The sequence below is a fragment of the Parasteatoda tepidariorum genome, chromosome 4 (assembly GCF_043381705.1).
Source record: "Parasteatoda tepidariorum isolate YZ-2023 chromosome 4, CAS_Ptep_4.0, whole genome shotgun sequence".
Classification (NCBI taxonomy): domain Eukaryota; kingdom Metazoa; phylum Arthropoda; class Arachnida; order Araneae; family Theridiidae; genus Parasteatoda; species Parasteatoda tepidariorum.
Genome location: NC_092207.1, coordinates 25,615,766 through 25,640,340, shown reverse-complemented (window position 1 = coordinate 25,640,340; position 24,575 = coordinate 25,615,766). Strand labels below are relative to the sequence as shown.

The window sequence follows — 24,575 nt, the reverse complement described above, 5'->3', positions numbered from 1 at the left end:
AAATGTGATGATTCACCTCCGATCACCTCCGATGAGTTATGAATTAATGAATGAATAATGGGGAAAAAGTGCCATTGCCCCAATTAAGCAAACAATGCGATCAAGATATTGGATTTAGGAGTGGACACGTTCCCTCTAGAACCTATTTTTAGAATGTTTCACAGACATGTTTTTGCATTAAACTTTGTTGTACAGTTTTCTCAGAGAAAAAACTTTTCGTTAAGTTTTTTTGTTCCTGCTTTTATGTTCACTTGTTTTCAAATTAGACTCAGAAAACAGGTCGTAACTAAATGTTTCATGGGCAGTGCATAAAAATTTAGGACATATATTACAGGTCAGCGCACAAAAGAGCCTCAGAATAAAATAACTGATAAAAGTATGCTCAATAATTATTTTGGAATAACGCAAAAAATTATTTCAGACGATAATTATTATGGAACAGCAAGCAAAGGTAACTTATACAGGACAACAAAGAAAAGCATCTTGTGCAACGATTTGAAAAATGTTATGTGAATCCTATACCACGTGGACTTAATTAACAGACTCGGAAGTTTTGCCCAATGTTTTTTTTCCGAGTTCACTAAATTAACTTTCTTATTATTCTGATATATAGGTAGCATTTGGTATGGATAGCCAGCAAAGACCTTGGTATGATATTTCGACATCCAGATCCAGATTCGGTATATTTGGACACAGAAAACATCCAAGGATCTCGAGAAGAAAACTTCAAGCGCTGAAAAAGAAATTGCCTGAAACGGAAGTTGAATATCGTAAACAGGTCAGTACTGAAGCATTTCCCCCCTCCTTTATCTCATACATCAAAATGTCCCAAGACTATAGCTGTTAAAAATTCCTCTTATTATTATTAATTTAACTAAATTCGACTGAATTCATCAATAGAATTTCCTTTAGGAGTGATACAGTTTAAAATCTGGAATATTATTCTGAAATTCAAGAACAGGTAATAGCCTTTAGGGACCAGATCTGGAGATTACAGTGGGTGGAATGGCAAATCAGAGCTCAGTTCATTCCGTTTTACTTTCGTAGTCGTCGAGTTGAAGCCAGATGTCAAGCCTTGATGAAAGAGCATTTTGTTCTTCATCATATGGGACCATTTTTTCTCTTTATTTGTTCATTAAAGCTGTGTAAATTTTGTTATTAATGGTTTTTTTCTTTTAAGTTTGTGACGAATATGGTGCAATTCGCATGCCAAAAAAAAGGGCAACCGATTGTATTCTCTTTTTATGTATTATTGCAATTTTAAAAGAGCAGTCGGTTTTAATGTAAAAAAAATTCTGACGATTTCATCAAAGAACTTTAAGTTAAGTGCTAAAATACTTTGCTTTATTTATCGAATAGTTTTTTAATAATCTTCTCTAAACAAATGTATTTTATAAACTAAATTAATTCAATGCAAGTTCCTGATATTTAAAAAAATATTAAAATATTTATTATTTTAATGGCATAGAGTACAAATAAATGTAATATAAATAAACGAAGAAGGCAAGTAAATAAACGCCAAAATTTCACCATCTATATTTTGTCACTAAAATTTTAAAAAAAATTATGTTTTTATAATTGTTAATTCTACATAATCATTACTTTATGGTTAAGTTGTGTTTTTATTCGTTTATATTTGCTAATACGATAGCTTTCAAAGAATAAATTATGATTCTAGAAGGAATGAAATGGAATAATTTTGATTCATATGATGATTAAGGAAAAGAAGTATAAGATAAAAGATCCTTTACATAGTTATTAAAACAATTGAAATTTGAAATTCCAAAAGTGATTATACTTATGAAGAGTATAAGCTTCTCCTTTAACAAATTCATAGCTTACAACCAAATGCAGCACAGTAAACCATCATATTTTAACTTTGAATGTTGACTTTGAAATTCCTGCATTGATCTTCTTCTATTGAAATAACAATAAGAAATGGAAGGTAGAAAATTTCTCTCTTGTTTCACCCTCAAATGACGTGGTCTCATTACGAGAAGAAAAATTATTGTGACGTGTGCGTTCTATTTACATTTCACCTCTTATGGTTCCCAACTGCTACAGCTGCTGTGAGTCTGCTGAAGGATTGCTGAATGCTTGAATTAATTATCTTTATGTTATTGATGTAGGGTGATCTGCGAGACAAAGAAAAAGGGGTTACCTTAGAAGAAACCTGGAATGAAGATCTGAAGGACATGTTCCATGAATTTACAAAGAGTGATGAATTGAACAAGAATCGAATAATATTAGCGGATGCAGATAAATGGTTAGAAATGGTGGGAATTTTAGATTATATGAACCTCACCTTGATTCAAACAGGGTTTTGCTTCTATGCTGCAGGAGGAACCAGGTAAGTTTCTTTGTCATTAATTCCCTGACCACGTGATAATAAATGTCAGGATAATAAGGAATAAGAAAAAACAAAAAGGCCGAAAAAAAGACACGATAAAAAAACTTCAAACTTGAAGAAAATTTTATTTTAAACTCAAATACTTTAAATATTCAGAAAACTATTAATTTTGTTTTTAAATCATAGCCTAATTGGAACAATTTTTTCCACATGGATGGAAATTATTGAAATTTAAAAATGATTCTCAGTCTTCGTGCCAAAGTTTTCATTGGTTACGAAACTTACCAATGTAGCCATTAATTTTTTTAAAATCTTTAGAAATTACATGATAAACGCGCTTCATTTTCCAAAACTTTAACTTTATTTTATATTGACATTTTGTGCCATTTTCATTATTAACACAGAAGTTGTTGATTTGATGAACAAATTAACTTCTCTAAACTTTTATGAATACCTCTTACAAATTCGCAAAAGTAATAAAAAGTAGATTATTCAATAAAATTTTTATTATTTCATTTGGTGGAAGTGCTTCAAAAAAATCAGCCTAAATACCACACGCATAATTTTTTTTTATTGTTTCTAAAATTTGTTATCTCTTTCCTAGATAATAGTTATAATTTTAAGATTATTGGAATTGAATACAGGCCAATTCTCTGACCATCGACTAAAAGTTTTAGTTATAAGTTGCTACAGAATGACGTCAGATGCAATTTTCTCTGTATTACGTTTACATGACGTAACTGATATTACTAAATATTTTTTTTTACTCAACTGGCCAGAGAACATTCCCAAGTCACAAAGAACAGAACCATCGAATTTTGTTAACTCAGTCGTAATTTTGAAGTAAAATTGAAAATGATTGTAATTTGAAGTAAACGTTGTATCGTATTTATGTTCTTAAAACCGTTCTGAAAAGAGAAATTTTTATGGAAAATTTATAAACGCTTTTACTTCAGTTTAGAACTTCCGAAATATAGAGTTTTTGTCTCACTGGTAAGATAAGAAAAACGATGGACAATTTTATTACAAAGTATAATGAGGTTACATCAAATTTTAAATAATTTTCTCCCTTGACTCAATGGCTACCAACACTTATCACAACTTTGATTGTATGATTCTAATGATTCCATGATTCTCATGAGTATTTCACAGGAATCTAATATTGTTTGCAGGTATAAGGGTCTCACATTTTCTGAATTTAAAACCTTCCTGATATTCATATCGAATGCCTCGAGAATGCCCTTTACAGATGTTGTAATTCGACTTAAATTTGCCCAGATGGGAATCGCTCTAACTAAGGATGATATTCAATTTAAGTGAGTTGTAATTTTCTTTATGTTTCTTATATTTTAAATACTGTTCCCTGCATTGGCCGTCATCAGTTATAGAGCTTAGCGTTGAATAACAACAGGGTCATCTGCAATGCTTGGTTGCTTGGAATATCGTTTATTGCAGCCGAACTAGTAAGAATAGCTCTTCGATACAAAAAATACGGTCTATCAAAAGTAGTACTTTTTATACAAAGTTTATGATTTTGTGTAAAAAAGTACTATTTTTGTTGATTACATTGTTTTTTTGTATTTCATGTGATGAAATAAAGAGAAGTATGATTTATTTATTACAAAATATTTGATTTTGCATAAAATATACTATTTTTATCCAACTGTATTTTTTTATAATTCTTTGTTATTATTACGAAATACAAAAAATATTATTTACTTTTTACAAATTACATGTTTTTGTATAAAATATACTACTTTCGCTAAATCGTATTTTTTGCATTTCATATGATCAAATACAAAGAAATATGATTTATATATAGCATAATATATGATTTTGTATAAAAAAATTCTATTTTTGCTGGATCATACTTTTTGTATTTCATGCAACGAAATCAACAAAAATATGATTTATTTATAACAAAATATATAATTTTGTTTAAAATGTCCTAGTTGTGAGCTGTTTCTATTTGTTTTACAGAGAAAGATGATTTATTTATAACAAAATATATGATTTTGTATAAAAAAATTCTATTTTCGCTGGATCACACTTTTTGTATTTCATATAACGAAATCAACAAAAATATGATTTATTTCTAACAAAATATATGATTGTGCTTAAAATGTCCTACTTGTGACCTGTTTTTATTTGTTTTACAAGGAAGTATGACTTATTTATAACAAAATATATGATTTTGTATAAATTTTTTTATTTTTGCTGGATCATATTTTTTGTATTTCATGTAACGAAATCTACAAAAATATGATTTATTTAAAACAAAATATATGACTTCGTGTAAAAAAATTCTATTTTTGTGTTTCATCTAAGGAAATCTAAAAAAAAATATGATTTATTTATTAGAAAATATATGATTTTGTTTAAAATGTCCTATTTTTGAATTGTACTTATTTATTTTTTAACATTTAGTTATATTAACGTAGCTGCTTCGAACTGAATGTTGCAGTAAGTACCTGAAATGAAATATTATTTAGTGCATTTCGTCATCTACACATACTGATAACCATTTATCAGTAGCATACACATTATTTTATGTAAGATAGTTCCTAGAATATTTAATGTGCATTATTTTATTTACATTTTTTTTACAGATTGGAGTGAATCAACGGAACGAGCCGAACAAAAACATCTGTAAGGAAAAGACATCAAAATTTTGTTTATGAATACTTACACGTTTGTCTGTATTACTTTAAGAAGACTTTTATATTCAATTTATTTTGACGTTTTTATTCCATATGTTTTGTACATAGTGTGTCGTTCTCTAATGTAAAAATTGATTTGTCTGGTTGAATTTTTGATCATTCTTGAAACATTTTAATCAGACGAAAGAAAAATCACATGATATTAATAAACATGGAAGACATTATTCCTGCTTGTCATAAATATAAAATTAATAAAAAGGTTCAAAGGTTATTTATTTATCCTTTCTCTGAAATATATTTCAATAATATATTTTAATAATATTATCTGCAAGTATTACGTTAAGGTTTTGCTATTATAATTATTATTCACAATTAAATGTTTAAAATTAAAATCTCTCAATTTATTTACTTTCCCGTTTCCCGGACTCGAAATTATCATACTATTTAGGACGCCAGTGATTCTCAATTCATTAACAGAGTATCTATTAGATACTTATTATTATTATCTGATCTTATTACTTATTATCAAAATACCATTAGTACCTGCTAACACAATCAATTATCATCCCCGACAGTATTTTCAGTTCCATTGAGTAACACTTAAGATATATTTCTTTAAAAGGTTTAACTTATTATCACTGTAATTATTATTACACTTCCAGTAATACCTACTAACATTGTTAATTAAATATTTTTCTCGGCAGTATTTATAGTTCCAGTGAGTTCCATTTCAGTTCTACTGAGTGACACTTTCGATATATTTCTTAAAAGTTTTCACTTATTTCCACGGTACTGATTACTTATTATCATACTGCCAGAAGTGCCTCCTAACTCAATTAAACATTTTTCTCGGCATTATTTATAGTTCCATTGAGTGACACTTTCGATATATTTCTTGAAAGTTTTCACTTATCACCACGATACTTATTACTTATTATTACACTGCCAGAAGTGCCTCCTAACATAATTAAACTTTTTCTCGGCAGTATTTATAGTTCCATGCACTGACACTTAATAAACTTTCCTAACTTTTAATAAACTTATTAGCATGGTACTTTATTACTCATTACCGCAATACTAGTAGTACTTACTAACATAATTTATTAAGTATCACTCCCGGCAGTATTTTCACTTTCATTGTCAGTTCCGTTAAATGACGCGTACAATATGTTGCTTAAATGTTTAATATGCAGACAATGAAACATAAACCTTGAACAAAATTCAAACTTTATTCACTTAAAACAACACACAATGTAACACAATTATTACTTAATGATTTTAAATACAGGCAGCTGTTATACAACATAATCAATATCAAAGTAATGATATGTTTTTATACCGAAACGCTTAGTATAATAAAAGAAATTTATCACAAAGAAATAGAACCATGTTTTTATCACTTAAAACAAAGTTAAAGTGTTTACAAAGCTAATCAGCTTTTATAAGAGATTATCAACTTAATGATATGTATATGCTAGAAAACAACATTTGCAAATAACACGTTTAGCTAACGTACTCGTACATTTGAGAAATGTTTTTCAACACAAACACCTTAAGGCCCCAAAAATTTGCTGCTTTTCTAATTTCTGAAGAAATTAACATTAAAAAATCAGTTTAAAAGTTTTATTTTCAGGAATAATATTTCTTTTCACTGAACCAAAATTATTGCCCGATTTAATATATTAATTTAAATTGTTAAATTAAAAACCTACAAAGTAAACGCGTGTTAAATCAAACATTAAAAAAAATATTATACAAATTAATACAAGTAAATCAGTTGAAAATAATAGGCCTAATTAGTAAGTGGCTTTAATTTACTTTATAATTTAGAAATAAATTAAAACTTTAAATAAGAGAAAAAGTTACTTTATTTTACGATTCAAAACAGTGTAATTTTTTTGAAAAAATTTAAACATAAAGACTTATAGTGGTGGAGACTTAAAGACTTAACCGCAAAAGTCGCTGAAACAATACCTTACTCACAACTAACATTTCATAAGGTTTAAGTTTAGCTTTTTAAAATTCGAAACTTTAATTAAATTTAAAATTAAATGGATAGCATCATGAACATAGAAATGGAATTGACTTTTGAAACATATATCGTTAAGATGTTTCTGAATGCTACAACAAAGGGCCAGCACACGGAGAAAAAAAATCTGGTAAAATTAACGTACTGTATGGTAATGTCATTCTTGGTAAAGAAAACCATAATTCTGCTTAATAAAATCAAAATATGCATTATTTAAAGTGTTCATTTGTAATTTTTCCGTTTATTTGATAACGATTTTCTGGAAATTCTGGTTTTTAAAATTATAGTTCTTATTATTACACCTTTCCTAAAAAATACGAAACGGTAAAGTAAATTTTTACGAAATAAATGGTTATGTCATGCTCTAAGGTATCATTATAAAATTACAAAATTTTTCTGCATATTGTCTTAAATTATAAAGACATATTTTCTAGGGATTATTTTAATAAATAATCCCTAGAAACTGAAGGGTCCCCACAGACCCCTAGAAACTGCGGAGATATTAATTGATTGGAAAAATGTAAATCGGAATTAACAATCTGTTTTTTTCTTGTAAGACGTAAAAGAGAAGAAAAGTGATTTGAAATATAAAACGTAAAACTGCTACCAAAAAATGGAAAAATAAAAAAACAAAACTGGAAAAATCATACTAGCTGAGAGAGAAAAACAGAACAAGAAAAACCACAGTGGCCGAGAGGGAAAAATCAGGGTAAAATGCATTTCCATGAGCTATGGAGATGTTGTGAAGAACTAATGTCGTTAACAAGGGAATCAATATTCATATGAATAAAACAAGATTCCAGGGCATCAAGATGAGCTGATGAGACTAGGGGGGGGGGCATAATTTTGGCATACTATTATTTTCAATTTTTACATTCTTGAAGCGAATGAGGTTTGTTTTTTTATCAAGTAATACCATATTTTATTGTTAATTTTACCAAAATCATTACCAAAGCACTTCGTTAAAAATTACTGAGTTCTTTTGGTATTTCCATAGAGCCAAAAACACGGTAAATTTTACCATATTCTAGTAATTTTAACCATATTTTTTTCTCAGTGCAATTAACTATTAAGTAGAGAGTGAAAACTTGAGCTAACATCTTGAGTAAATGGTTCAAAATTGGCGTAAAGGTGTTGATATTATATGTGCGGCTTACAAAATTATAAGTCGCTACAATATTATCACATTGACTGAGATCTTAATACTGACATAGACAAGACGAACATTTATACATGCAAATTTACAAACAGTATTAATCTTAAAATTAATTATAGCAATTATTTGGACACAATAAGAGAGTTATGTTTGATCAAAACATAAAGTATTAATTTATTTACAAACAACTGATATGCAATTAATTTTCAGGAAGCACATAATTTAAAATAAAATATTAGCTTTTGATTTTTTTAAAATGTTTCTAAAAAAGTCATAAAGAGATATTTATTTGACATATTTATGAAACAAAACTGAAGTTATATTTTAAAAGATACAAATGTTGTAAAATTTAAAATATTACTTCAACAATTAATAAATTATTATTTTTTTTCATTTGTGTGATTACAGAAAAAAGGTAGGGATAAAGTCAAGCTTTTTAAATATAAATTTAAAACGCATTGTGTTTGTTGATAAAAATAAAATAATAAATATTAAGACATTTTTCTTGCTGTATTCTATTTGCAATGGAATTAGAAAGAAATGTTACTTTATTAATTTAATTTGATTAATATTTTTATTATTTTTCTCCTTATAATAGTAGTTTGTAAATAAGTACTATTAAAATAATATTACTATATCAGAAACAAAATACGTTGAACAAGTGCATCAATATACGTGAAAATATGTAATAAACTGAAAGTATAATAAATACTTTTCCGAAAAATTATATACAGTGCATGTTTATAAATCAGTTCACGCAGAACCACAATACTATTTAAACTAATGCTATCTTTATTCAGTCTAACTCTGAACACTACATTATAACTCTGAACATAGCTCTGAACTAACTCTGAACATTAACCCTGAACATTGTTCATTACTATCGTGTACTGCTAATTTTTCTAGATGAGGATTAAAATTTAAATATCAACTTTTAAGTAAAACGATTTTAAGGTTCAAACGTAATGATCTTACTACTGCTGCACTAAATTTGAATATTGTTCAACATGCATTAAGTAGGTATTATGGTTCAACATGAACTAGTCTTTAAACAGTTTAGATAAAACCAAATATTGAACAAATTATTTCCCTATTTTATTCAAAAGAAATTGCAATAATAGTTTTGTAATAAGCTCTAAACGAAGAAAAACTATCTAAAAAGTAGTGCACATTCACTATTTACATAAAATAATACAGTTGTATATATTTGAAGTAAAAGCTTCTAAAAATAATCATAGTTTCGCTGACCACTTATCACTTATAAATTAATTTAAGTGAATCGCCTTTCTTTTTACACTGGAGATCAGTTTTAAATTAGACAAACTGAATGACATTGCTTCGCAAATTCCGTGAAATGCGAAAACTATATTTATTTTAACACATTGTTACAATTATTATTACTTAAACAAGAAGTGTTTCTTGATGAAAAAAGTGAATAACAGAGGATAAAGATGACTTATGTTTAGATTTATAAAGAATCGATATATAAGAGATTGTAGTATCCTTTAATTACTAATAATTAACCCACATTTTACTCACAAAAACGCGTGCCCTGATAAAAAAAATGAATAACAGAGGATAAAGATAACCTAAGTTTAGGATTATGAAGAACCGATGTATAAGAGATTGTAGTATCTTTTAATTACTAGTAATTAACCCACATTTTACTCACAAAAACGCGTTCCCTGATGAAAAAAATGAATAACAGTGGAAAAAATAAGTTATGTATAAGCCTAGAATTAGAGAGGCTAATAAAATTTTTACATCAAATGAAACTTGATATCGGAGACAGTTAAATATCTTTCTCGAAGCTATGCTGATTGGAAACCTATTTTTTAATAAGAAATAAGGGTTTTTCGATGAAAAAATAGATAAGCAATAGAACAAAAATATTGATTACAACTAGGATTAGAATGCCGATGAGAATTTTACGTCAAAATGAAACTTGATATGAGACTGTATAATATCTTTTAAACTTTTTCGGACCTATGCTGTTTAGAAACTCATTTTTTACTAACAAATAGGTGTTTTCAGATCAAAAAGAAAACGAATAACAAAGCAAAAAGATTAATTATGTGTACATATAAGATCAGAATGTCGAAGAAGATTTCGTCTATGTAAACTCATCAGAGTTATCTAATATCTTTTATCAGAGACTGTCATTTAATATTTTTTTTAACATTTTTGGAGCTACGCTGAATAGCTACCCCTCTTTTACCAATAAAAATTACGTCAGCGGAAACTCGATACATCAGAGACTGAGCATGTATTTTCAAACTTTTTCAATGCTATGTCGATTAGCAACCAACATTTTGACTAGACTAACTTACTGACTTCCTTCTAAGGATAAGTACTCAAAAAATAAAAGAAAAAGAGATTTCTATTAATTCCTTAAGGACACTTTAGCTATCACTTAAGCAATGTGTTGTCGAGATTCTAAAAATATGATCAATTATGAAATCATTATGGGCAACTTACAGATCTATCAAAATTTTTATTTTTTGATTTGATCAAGACGTGGCTTTTTTTAGTAACTACTCGCTTACAGTTTAATCTAATTCAAAAATAGTGTATAAAAATTGCTGTCTATAGGCACAAGTTAAAGATGCAAAATTTATAGGACGTACGAATTTCAAGAAAACTTTACCCACTCACAGAAAAGACCTCTGGCATACCATTTAGCATTTTCCCTTCTTTTTTGCATACAAAAGATATAGAAAAACAATTGCTACAGTCCTAGCTGAGACTATCTTATGTATGGGTAAAGTACAAGTGGAAGCATTTCCCATTTGTATAGGTTAGAAATTGATGCTGGCTTGCATTAAAGCATGTAACTGGATTTGAAATACTTGTATGAGCATTCAACAGATCTCGACTTTAAGCTACCCCTTACAATTTTGATTCATCTAGTAAAATCTGCAGTCTATATCTGTTCTTTTAACTATTGGAAGTTTTAAAAAGAAAAGCATTGTAACATTTTTGAAAGTGAAATGGTGAGATTTTAGAGACCAGAATGATTTTGTACGAAATTCATTATTACCTGTGAAATATATATGCTGTTTTGAAGTACACAAAATTAAATATAATAGTGATAACAGTTAAAAAATGCATTTTTTTTATACTTTTACATAAACGTGATAAAAGAATACAATAATTCAAATTTCTGAAAACATCTTATAACAAAATATTGTAATAATCGCAAATTACTTCTAGATAAATGTACTCGAAGAAATTATTTATGAAAGTTACATTACAACACATTGGAAATTATAAACCAAAGGGAAAAGTTTCAGGCAGTAATTTATTTCTGAAATTTAAAAAGATACTTTTAAAACAGAGAATCAAAACTTTTTTACTAATTATTTCGATAATGGAATATTGAAATTCACAACCATAGTTAACTAAGCCAATTATAAAATGATGGTTAGCGTAGAAACAGCAAAATGTTTTGGTTTTACTTTTTCTCTTAACATTTCAAGTTGTAACAGTAGTTCAATGCCTTCAACCGAAGATATTATAATCAAATTATTTAGTAAATGCACCAAATATATCTGCTTTTGAATTATTTTCTATAATAGAGGTAAATAATAGCATAATCATTTATCTCTGTTATTATTCACAATCGAGATAACCAAACTTAGTTTCCTATGGTTATGAACCACTCATATAGAAATGCTTTTTTCTCAAACAGACTCTAAAAATATTCGTTTTTAGAACTAATGATTTGTAATGATCAGTAGCTTTATTTGAATGATTTGCATTGAAGAAAGTTTAATTTTCTTATTTATTTGCAAAACAGATGGGAATATCATTCATGATTCGAGAAATGATATTTTTTCACTAATACTGAAAGCTTCATATTAAAAATTAAGTTGCTCATGTCCGTAATATTTACTCAAATATTATACATTAATATTTGACTTAATTGGATCAAGATTTTTTGAAATTTTTTACATTGGGACATCACTTATAATCACATTAAATCGTAAGATTTTTACACAACGTACATAGAATAAATACATTATTCATACGTTTTAAATTTTTTTCTTCACATTTTATCTCTTTTGGTCAGTTTTTTTGTGTGGATTCGCCGTATGTGCTGAGCTACTAGTAATTATTCTTACTAATTCGTTTTTTGCGAGACTTTAAAGTCGAGACTCCCAAAAAATAATATATTCTTTTAGGACTGACGATTTGATCTGATGAGCACAGAAATTTTTTTTAGAGTTTATGTAAAACTTGTAATGAAACAAATTTGCAATGAAAAAAAAAAGAAGTTTGCAATAAAAATAATCTAGAACTCAGATGTTTTCCTCAAGGGATGCCACATAGCAACTGGTTTTCGTAAGGAAGACATCATTTGGTTCCAATGCGATAAGGATTTTCCTTTACAGTAGGGTCCAACAAACACATGGCCAACAGCCAGACATTTATCTGAGCTTTGGTAATCAGCAACTGTTATCCTCAGCTGCATATTCTGAAAAGCAATATCATTTACTTGAAAAACCTTGCTGTGCAAAATCACTGTAAAATTATGTAAAAAATATCATTGATTAGGATATCACTGAAAATATCATATGGTCAGGATGATTATGAAGAATATCATTGAAAACATCCTTGATTAAGATTATTAGGAAGAATATCATTGAAAATATCATTGATTAAGATTATTAGGAAGATTATCATTGAAAATATCCTTGATTAAGATGATTAGGAAGGGTATCATTGAAAATATCATTGATTAAGACGATTAGGAAGGATATCATTGAAAATATCCTTGATTAAGATTATTAGAAAGGATATCACTGATTATGATGAAGATCGTTAGTTTGACTGCTGACTTAGATGATCATTCAAATGAACGAAATGCAATATTATGCGAATTGTTTTAAGTAACATTTTTCTTTGTTTTTATGTTAAAATATTACTTTATGTAATTTCAATTAAAGTCAAAATTAACTTTAACGAAAAATATTTTCTCTTTTTTATAACTGATGAACCGTTTTTAAAAAATGATTTTGGTTCGACACATGCATCATAAGAACACAAGAATTAATTTCCTACATAATTTTTGCTCAAATTATTTCATTATTTTTTTCTTCAATTATTAAATAATTATTTTTGTATTATTTTCTGTCAAATTTTACCATGGACATTATACACTGGTTATCATAAATTAAGGAAAAATCACAAAAATAGCGATAACTCTTTCAAAAGTAAGCCAAACCGTGCAAAATTTGCATATGTTGTCCACTAAGAGTAGCTGAGTAAAATTGCAATATGCAAATTAGTGGCGCTGCACTCGGCTTACGTCATCTGCCTGGAGCATAAAAGTCCAAGTTTGAGAGAAAGCACACAAATTTTACTGTGATTGCGACATTGAAAATCTGAGATAGCCAATTCGTAATAATGACCTCTAGGCATCATTTGCCTGAAGAACTACGATGGAGAGCCATCGGGAGACTAGAGGCAGGGCAGAGTCAATCAGAAGTGGCCAGATGGCTAAATGTGAGTCCATCTGTGGTTCATAGACTTTGGAGGCAATTTCAAACCACAGATTCGGCATCTAGGAGGTTCAGTCAAGGACGGCCAACTGTTACGACCAGTGCCGATGACCGATATTTGACATTAAGTGCACGCAGGAATAGAACCGCTACTCCGACACATCTTAGATCCTCTCTTGCTGCAGCCACCGGAAGGTTGGTGTCAACGTCAACTGTGCGCAGAAGGCTCCACGAAGGTGGTCTGTATGCGAGACGACCAGCCATTTGCGTGCCGCTCACATCACGCCATAGGAGAGACCGTTTGCAGTGGGCCCGACAACATGTCCACTGGACGTCAGATCAATGGAGGCCTGTTCTCTTTACGGATGAGTCCAGGTTTAGTCTAGAAAGTGACAGTAGACGTTATTTGATATGGAGAGAACCTGGGACCCGTTATCATCCATCAAACATCCGTGAAAGAGATGCATACGGAAGAGGCAGTGTCTGTGTTTGGGGAGGCATATCCTTAGGAGGGCGCACATACCTCCATGTCTTTCCAAGGGGAACCGTGAATGCTCAGGTTTATCGAGACAACATCCTTGATGCTTATGTGCGCCCATATGCCGGGGCAATTGGTGATTGCTTCCTGTTACAGGACGATAATGCAAGACCACACAGAGCTCGCATTGTTGATGATTATCTTCAACAGGAAACAATTACTCGCATGGAGTGGCCAGCTCGATCCCCGGACTTGAATCCTATCGAGCACGTTTGGGATGCTCTAGGGAGGCGTGTATCTGCCATCAATCCGCCCCCTCAGACCCTTGCCACGCTTGCAACTGCTTTACAAGAGCAATGGCTCTCACTTCCTATTGAACTGATAGACCGCATAATTGAAAGCATCACACATCGCTGTTTGTGCTGTATTGCTTCTAGAGGCAATCATATTCCATATTAAAGGTACTTTTTCTATTGCAAACCGATACTTCCAATTTGTTTATTTTATACATGTGCTAATTTCTATACTACTATTAATGTCTGATAATTTCTTTTTATGTTGTTAAATACCTTACTATGTGTTGTATATTGTGGGTAAGTTTCATAAAATTCCATGTGTAATTTCTTGAGTTATCGCGATTTTTGTGAATTTTCCTTAATTTATGATAACCAGTGTATATTGAATTGGTTTTTTTTTGGTTTTCAAATCCGACTCTGACGTTGTTTTCAATATCTAATGGAAGTGATAATTTTTTTAAAATTATTAACTGATTTGTATACAGAAAGTATTTTAGTCAATACAATTGTTAGAATACTTCTTTATTAAGTTCTTTTATAATTTCAAATTTCGTTATTTTATTCTTAACATTTCTAAAAAAAACTTTTCGGCTATTTAAAGGGAAACTAAATTTTTTGAAGCATGTTTGCTTTCTTACAGTTTAGTTCACAACATTCAGTATATAATGCACAAAATATCATTTAAAGAGTACATAAGTGGGATGTAAATGCATAATGTATGAAAGTTTAATATGTATCTCTCACTTTAAGATGATAAAAATAGGTGGTTAAAAGACTCAATTCCAACAATTTCTGAGTTAGTTTCATATTTTTTCTTATGAATATTTCATTAAAATAATATAAGTAGAAGTTGCGATTAGTTTGTATCTTGTCAGCAAAGTTATCCACTTATTTGAAACTTCATAGAAGACTACGAGAGGAAAAGTCATTAATTATTACTTGCAAGACATTTGAGGGAAGATAATTTATCATGTAAATGCATAATGTATAAAAGCTTAATATGTATCTCTCACTTTAAGATGATAAAAATAGGGGGTTAAAAGACTCAATTCTAACAATTTCTAAGTTAGTTTCATATTTCTTCTTATAAATATTTCATTAAAATAATATAAGTAGAAGTTGCGATTAGTTTGTATCTTGTCAGCAAAGTTATCCACATATTTGAAACTTCATAGAAGACTACGAGAGGAAAAGTTATTAATTATTACCTGCAAGACATTTGAGGGAAGATAATTTATCATGTAAATGCATAATGTATAAAAGCTTAATATGCATCTCTCACTTTAAGATGATAAAAATAGGGAGTTAATAAACTCAGTTCTAACAATTTCTAAGTTAGTTTCATATTTCTTCTTATAAATATTTCATTAAAATAATTAAAGTAGAAATTGCGATTAGTTTGTATCTCGTCCGCAAAGTTATCCACACATTTGAAACTTAATAGAAGACAACGAGAAAGAAAGCTATTAAGTATTACCTGCAAGACATTTGAAGGAAGATAATTTATCATGTAAATGCATAATGTATAAAAGTTTAATATGTATCCCTCGTTTTAAGACGATAAAAATAGGTGATTAAAAGATTCAATTCTAACAATTTCTAAGTTAGTTTCATATTTCTTCTTATAAATATTTCATTAAAATAATATAAGTAGAAATTGCGATTAATCTGTGTTTCGTTAGCAAAGTTATCCACATATTTGAAACTTCATAGAAGACTACGAGAAGGAAAGTTATTAAGTATTACCTGCAAGACATTTGAAGGCAATAAAAGTTTAATATGCATCTCTCACTTTAAGATGATAAAAATAGGTAGTTAAATCAATTCTAACAATTTCTAAATTAGTTTCATATTTCTTTTTATAAATATTTCTTTAAAATAATGTAAGTGGAAATTGCGATTATAGTTTCTATCTCGTTAGCAAAGCTATCCACATATTTGAAACTTGATAGAAGACTACGAGAAGAAAAGTTATTCAGTATTACCTGCAAGACATTTGAAGGTACAGAAAATATCATCGATTCGTTGAAATTTGGGTCTCTTTCATTTTTCTTGACTGAAGTTTCCTTTTTAGCATATTTCTTCCCATTTTGTAGAAGATATACTTTCACAAAAGGACTGAATTCTACAAAAATTATGATAAAAAAATTAATATCATCATTAGATGATTTTGTTGATAAATTGTAGAATTAGTTCTATTTAACAAACCAAATAGAACTAATTGCTATTACAGAATAAATAACGACTGATATTTTATCTCTCACATACTGTAAATTGTTGTAAATGTGGTATCAAATGATGATATTTCTATATACAAACGAAATATTTTTAATTTCCTTAAAACGTATCATAATTTCTATGTGTTTTCAAGAATGTTTCTACCGTTTAAATTTGGTAGATTATGAAACATGTCTGGGAGGGATTGTGAATTGGTTTCAGTTTTATGAATTTTGTATTATGAGGTATTATGAATTTTGTATTATGAATTATGAGGTATTCTAAATTTTGTATTATTAATTTGGTATTATGAATTTATGTTATGAATTATGAATTTTGTATGAGGAATTTTGAGATATTGTTAATTTTGTTATTTCATTACTCGATAAGAAACTTACAAGATGAACTTCGTTATGTAGAGCAAAATTGTACAGTTTAATCATTATTTGCCCACTATTTTTGTTCGAAGTTTATTATCAAATAAGCAAACGGTGTTAAAATATTTTTTACTCTAAACAAAGTATGTGAAATTGTTTAAGGCGATTTTGCAATGTAGTAGAATTATAGTCGTTGTAAAAACAGGACTTTAATGATGGTCGTAGGAAAATGAAGAAAAACGTGAAAGAATAAGAAGAATAATTATAAAAAATGTAAAAGATTGTTAGAAGAAGAAAAATCATGAAATAAACAAAGTGCTTTGGAGTTAACATTTTGTAACCGATGATGTTTAAAAATTATGTTTACGTTTTTTTTTACCGGTATTTTATGTGACTATGAGGCTTCGTTCCCTGCTCACTTCGCCCACCAGCCTCCGTAGTTGATTCTCTTTCATCACTGTTTTTTTTTTTATTATTAAACGTCAATATTTTTGGCAAAAATACAGAACATTTTGTTTTTAAACTATACAATTATTCCAGCTTTATGTAAGTTATTATATTAATCATAAGGAAATAGACGATTACCTAGATTTAAAAAACAATCATCTGTATTTGAAAAAAAAATTAACCTAAGAAATACGGATAGTGCGACTAAATAAAAAGAAAGAAATCGTACTCGTTGTCCAGACTAAAAAAAAAAATCAAATAGAAAACGGTTTTTATCACTCTTTATTAAGTTTTTTTTGTTATTAAAAATTTAATTATACAGCAAATCGAAATTAAAAAAAAAAAAAAAAAANAAATAAAAAAAAAAAAAAAAATTCGAGCAAACTGGAAATTAAAAAAGAAAAAAAAATCGATGTTAAGTTCATAGGCAAATGTGGCCCTTTCAGCATACCAGATTTCAGCTCTGTAGTTGCCATACTGTGGTCTGTTGAGTGGCCCGTGTGGTATTTTTTACTACAAGTTCAACAGTTAATTGTTCTCTAACTAATTATCAATTTTTAAATTTTTTTCTTTCAATATATATTTTTCTACATGCCTTCGTAATTTTTAGTTTCTAGGTCTTATAGGTTTTGTGTCAAGATACAAAATGAAATGTGAAATTAAACATCCGAAACAGCGGCCTTTGCGATATTTTAACAAAGAGATAAATATATGTTTTGAAATACCTACATAAAAGCATCAATTAATGGTTTAAAGATGATTTTACCTGATGGTTGAGATGATTTTTCCCATCGCAAATTTCGACCTTTTACGATTACCACCGTCAATCTCTCAGCAGTGGGTAAGTAGCTCAAAGAAAACATTATATCACCTAATTCTGCTGGACCCTATGTAAGCAAATCATATATAAGTTAAAAACAGATCAACTATTTTTTATTANGAAACTTGATAGAAGACTACGAGAAGGAAAGTTATTAAGTATTACCTGCAAGACATTTGAAGGCAATAAAAGTTTAAGATGTATCTCTCACTTTAAGATGATAAAAATAGGTAGTTAAAAGACTCAATTCCAACAATTTCTAACTTAGTTTCATATTTCTTTTTATAAATATTTCATTAAAATAATATAAGTAGAAATTGCGATTAGTTTGTATCTCGTTAGAAAAGTTATCCACACATTTGAAACTTGATAGAAGACTACGAGAAGGAAAGTTATTAAGTATTACCTGCAAGACATTTGAAGGTACAGAAAATATCATCGATTCGTTGAAATTTGGGTCTCTTTCATTTTTCTTGACTGAAGTTTCCTTTTTAGCATATTTCTTCCCATTTTGTAGAAGATATACTTTCACAAAAGGACTGAATTCTACAAAAATTATGATAAAAAAATTAATATCATCATTAGATGATTTTGTTGATAAATTGTAGAATTAGTTCTATTTAACAAACCAAATAGAACTAATTGCTATTACAGAATAAATAACGACTGATATTTTATCTCTCACATACTGTAAATTGTTGTAAATGTGGTATCAAATGATGATATTTCTATATACAAACGAAATATTTTTAATTTCCTTAAAACGTATCATAATTTCTATGTGTTTTCAAGAATGTTTCTACCGTTTAAATTTGGTAGATTATGAAACATGTCTGGGAGGGATTGTGAATTGGTTTCAGTTTTATGAATTTTGTATTATGAGGTATTATGAATTTTGTATTATGAATTATGAGGTATTCTAAATTTTGTATTATTAATTTGGTATTATGAATTTATGTTATGAATTATGAATTTTGTATGAGGAATTTTGAGATATTGTTAATTTTGTTATTTCATTACTCGATAAGAAACTTACAAGATGAACTTCGTTATGTAGAGCAAAATTGTACAGTTTAATCATTATTTGCCCACTATTTTTGTTCGAAGTTTATTATCAAATAAGCAAACGGTGTTAAAATATTTTTTACTCTAAACAAAGTATGTGAAATTGTTTAAGGCGATTTTGCAATGTAGTAGAATTATAGTCGTTGTAAAAACAGGACTTTAATGATGGTCGTAGGAAAATGAAGAAAAACGTGAAAGAATAAGAAGAATAATTATAAAAAATGTAAAAGATTGTTAGAAGAAGAAAAATCATGAAATAAACAAAGTGCTTTGGAGTTAACATTTTGTAACCGATGATGTTTAAAAATTATGTTTACGTTTTTTTTTACCGGTATTTTATGTGACTATGAGGCTTCGTTCCCTGCTCACTTCGCCCACCAGCCTCCGTAGTTGATTCTCTTTCATCACTGTTTTTTTTTTTATTATTAAACGTCAATATTTTTGGCAAAAATACAGAACATTTTGTTTTTAAACTATACAATTATTCCAGATTTATGTAAGTTATTATATTAATCATAAGGAAATAGACGATTACCTAGATTTAAAAAATAATCATCTGTATTTGAAGAAAAAAAGTTAACCTAAGAAATACGGATAGTGCAATTAAATAAAAAGAAAGAAATCGTACTCGTTGTCCAGACTAAAAAAAAAAAAAATCAAATGGAAAACTGTTTTTATCACTCTTTATTAAGTTTTTTTTGTTATTAAAAATTTCACTATACAACAAATGGAAATTCGAAAACAAATTTCGAACAAATTGGAAATTTGAAAAAAAAAATTCTATGTTAAGTTCATAGACAAATACCCTTTTAGCATACCAGATTTCAGCTCTGTAGTTGTATACTGTGGTCTGTAGAGTGGCCCGAATGGTATTTTCTCCTACAAGTTCAACAGTTAGTTATTTCTCTAACTAATTATCAAATGTTAAATTTCCTTCTCTGTATATTTTTCTACGCACCTTCGCAATTTCAAGTTTCTAGGTCTTAAAGGTTTTGCGTCAAGATACAATGAAATGTTAAATTAAACACCCAAAACAGCGACCTTTGCGATATTTTAATAAAAAGATAAATATATGTTTAGAAATACCTTCATAAAAGCATCAATTAATGGTTTAAAGATGATTTTACCTGATGGTTGAGATGATTTTTCCCATCGCAAATTTCGACCTTTTACGATTACCACCGTCAATCTCTCAGCAGTGGGTAAGTAGCTCAAAGAAAACATTATATCACCTAATTCTGCTGGACCCTATATAAACAAATCATATATAAGTTAAAAAATATATCAACTATTTTTAATTATAGATTTTTGACGGATTAAAGATTGATCGTTTGAATGACTATGATTATTTCAAGCGAGCATTTGTAAAAACATTTAAAATATTTTTCTTGTCATTTTTTTCAGTTACTTAATGTTCTAGCCTCTTAATATTAAAAGTTCTAGAACAAAAATATTTGTAAGAAATATAGTAAAACGACCATTTGAGTTAAGTACCTACAAGCGACGCCACTCGTGGGTATCGAACCTGATTGACTGCTAAATCATGCCATTTGCTTATGCCACGATAATCGGGTTCGACCACCACGCGTGATTTCACTTGCAGGTGTCTACTAAATCTGATTTGAAAATTGATGATTAGTGTGATAACAAAGTAATTATTCAGTGTGATAACTATGATAATGAATGATTCAGTGTGATAACAATGATAACGAATGATTCAGTGCGATAACAATGATAATGAATGATTCAGTGTGATAACAATGTTAATGAATGATTCAGTGTAATAACAAAGCAAGTCTAATAGCTGTAACGTAAACAGACTGGCTTGTTCATGCACAACCAGCTGATTTCAGTAGTCTTCTTCTCGAGTTACAGGTACCTAAATCTATGTAGTTTTCAAACTATTTTTAAAAATTATTTTTTTCATCTTAAAAGTGTGAGAATTTGTTTTTATTTTATACCGAAACAGATCCTCTTAATTAAATTAGAGAATAGTCTCCAAAATTTTATATTTGATTAATAATCGTTAGCGTAAAAAATTTGTTATTTATTTTTTTATTAAACTATTAATATTATTTAAAAAAAACATGGTACTGTGTAATCTGATGAATACAAAAATAATTTTTTTCAATATTTGAAATTTAAATAAAAAAAAAGTTGCCAACGTAGTTACAAATTTATCAGGATAACTATTAGTTAAATGCCGAGTTGATATACAGAAAGATATATTTGATTCGAAACAACTATCGAAATTTCGAATTAAGGATATGTTTAACATAAAGCAATGGGCACTGAGACATTCCTTTATAATTTATCATAAATGTTTACTTTCGGAGATTCGGATTAAGGATATATTTAACATAGTGCAATGCGATATTATTAAACATTATTGCATTGCAACTTTCTCTTATAATAAATCAAAAGAGACGTACTTAATTCGATTTAACAATCAGAGGATGGATTAAACATAATAATATTATGTTTAATCTATCCTCTGATTATATTAAGCCTAACTCTGTCCTAATCTATCCTTTGGAATATATTAAGCCTAACTACACTATAACATTCATTTGTAATTATTGAAAAGAGGCATACTTGATTCGAATCGACTATCGGGAACCATCCCATAAACGGCTGTTTCAGATCTAAATCAGATATTTTGACTTCAGCTTCTCCCAGTATGGAGTTGGTGTATTTATCACAAGTATAAACTGTACAGAGCAGCGATCTCTGACAAAGATTGTTTTCGTCGACTCCAAAGAGAAACTGTTCCTTGAACATGGGATTGTTGTTTTTACGCTGTACCTATAAAATATTCAATACGTAAAAAAATTCAATTAACATTTATTCTATAAGAAGAACATTTCATTTTGAAATTCATTACAGTCGTCGCAACATTTATTCTATAAGAAGAGCATTTCATTATGAATTCATTACAGTCGTCGTAATATCTATTCTATAAGAAGAAAATTTCATTATGAAGTTCATTACAGTTGTCATAACATTTATTCTATAAGAAGAACATTTCATTATGAAATTCATTACAGTCGTCGTCAGTTTCTAATAGATTTATTAGAAGCATTTTCAACCAATTAAGGAATATATAACTATCTATTTTAATATGTGCTTTTAAAATCCCTGTTAACAATGTAACAAAACTCACTGAGGGCTACAAACTAAGATTTAAGTGAGGGCAAAAGCGAGATTTTTACTTCATAAAACTGACGAAATCAAAACTGAGGAATATTTTATTTTATAACCGTCGTTGAACAGCCGACCGCTCAATTTTATGGGTTTACGACTACTAATGTTCAACTCCGCAGCCTTGTAATTTTGAACCCAATACAGAAGACAAGGAAACTCCTCGATCGAGTATTGGGAGAAATTTACCTTCGTAGAGGACTTTTTGATGGAGCTAACCAGCATTTGCGTTGCATGGAGAGGAAGATCACGAGAACTTCCCACGGTTAGCATTGACGGCAAGGGGACTCTAACCCATGATCCGTCTACCGCTGAGGATATTTCACGTCAGCACTGTGGTCGGTGCAAGCCGGATGCGGAATTCGTATTGACTTGGATTCGAACCCGGTTCGCCTCATTGGAAGGCGAANGCTGGTGCAATCCGGATGCGGAATTCGTATCGACTGGGATTCGAACCCGGTTCGCCTTATTGGAAGGCGAACGCTCTATCCCCTAAACCATCGAGGCTCTAGGAAGGCGATATTAAAAACATTCAAACTAGTTTGAAAGCTAGATGAAAATTTAAGGTATATCGAATAATCGGCTTTCAATTCTTCAAAATTTCAATGAGCAAAAAACAGACTGGTCTTGTGGTTGTAATTTTCTTTAAAGAAAAAAACCAATTAACAAACATATATTTCGTTAGGAAATTTTAGACAGGCACTTAGCAGTCCTAGGCATCCCTTTCCTCCCTTGAAAAGGGCCTTGATTACGTCACAAGTAAACTACCTGCATAATTTTTTTTAAAAATTGTCTTATAAAATAGAAATGTCTGTGACTTTTTTACTGAAATTTGAAATTCTAGTATTTCTAAATTTCTCATAGAGTTAACATATGTACACGGTCTTACGGGTGACTCTATCGGGTGATTTGATTTTTTTTTCTAGAAACTAATCACTTATAAAAAAAAAAGTGGTAAGTACATCATTTCTACGTACTCTTTTATTTCTATTCATTTGATTAAAGAGGGTATTTAAATAGATGTTTTTAGAAACATTATAATTCCAAGTAATTAGTTCATTTATATTGAAATTAAAATCATTTCTGTAATCGTATAAATCAGCAAAGCAGATATTTTTTCCTTGTTTAATACCCAAATCCCAAAAATTAAAATCAACATAATCTATTATCATCATGATTACGAAGCAAGATTAATTTATCTGGGTAAATATTATTTAAAAAAATTGAATAATCTTGAAAATTAAAGATAACTTCAGATTTAACTTAGATTCAATTTAATATAATTTTATTTATTTAGTCTTAACTTATATAATATATATATATCTTTATATATAAGAAGAGAGTGGAATGATAACGCATAGCCAATCACAGAAGACTTCTGGTTAGTAACGCACAAAACAGCCAATCAAAATTGAGAACGCATGTGTGTGTGAAAAGGTAATAATTTTTAATAATGCTGTCAAAAAATACAAAATACAAACTGATCTCAAATAAAACTCAGAGCACTTCGAATCAATAATGAAGAAAACTCTATTAAGTTTATAAAAAGAAAGACTTATCAACTCAACAACAAAATTATAACATCGCCATTCCAAGGAAAAAAAAAATCTTTCACTTGTTACGTAAAGCTATAAAAACACCGAACGATTATTTATGCAAGCGATTATATATGATTATTATGAACTAAACTTTATGCAAACGATTGTTTATGACGTCATTAGATAAAAGTGTCATTAACGCAATATTATCCAGTGTTTATTAATAATTTTGAGTGGCAATGTAAAAAGATAGTTGTTCTAAAGTTTTATAATAAAATGTTTGTTTTGATAGAACGCAGTTATTTATTTTAGAATTCCAATATATTTTAATAGCTTTGATAAATCGGGTAGAGTTATTAGAAGCACGAATCAACACTCTCTTAAAAAACTATTTACATTCCAAATTATCAAAATATATTGAACATAGTTTACTTTAA

At 28.9% G+C, this 24,575-nt stretch overlaps 2 protein-coding genes across 4 annotated transcripts in view; one reads left to right on the top strand and one right to left on the bottom strand.

Annotated features, from left to right (window-relative positions):
* LOC122270427 (uncharacterized) overlaps positions 1-5,279 on the top strand; it is a 43,024-nt gene extending 37,745 nt beyond the window's left edge. Inside the window, exons 5-8 of one of the 2 annotated variants that reach the window (XM_071179552.1) lie at positions 614-778; positions 2,130-2,350; positions 3,523-3,666; positions 4,960-5,279. In XM_071179552.1, the coding sequence (XP_071035653.1) occupies positions 614-778; positions 2,130-2,350; positions 3,523-3,666; positions 4,960-4,969 (540 nt within the window). In that variant the 3' untranslated portion in view covers positions 4,970-5,279. The remainder of the gene's footprint in view (positions 1-613; positions 779-2,129; positions 2,351-3,522; positions 3,667-4,959) is intronic. The other variant, XM_043047731.2, reaches the window with a different exon arrangement.
* Positions 5,280-10,407: 5,128 nt separating this feature from the next.
* The window catches only part of LOC107453857 (synaptotagmin-12-like), a 45,459-nt gene continuing 31,291 nt past the window's right edge, over positions 10,408-24,575 (bottom strand). For both annotated transcript variants that reach the window (XM_043047715.2, XM_071179553.1), the window contains exons 6-9: positions 21,995-22,204; positions 20,527-20,647; positions 18,741-18,880; positions 10,408-12,672 (exon numbers count right to left, since the gene is read on the bottom strand). In XM_043047715.2, the coding sequence (XP_042903649.1) occupies positions 12,490-12,672; positions 18,741-18,880; positions 20,527-20,647; positions 21,995-22,204 (654 nt within the window). In that variant the 3' untranslated portion in view covers positions 10,408-12,489. The remainder of the gene's footprint in view (positions 12,673-18,740; positions 18,881-20,526; positions 20,648-21,994; positions 22,205-24,575) is intronic.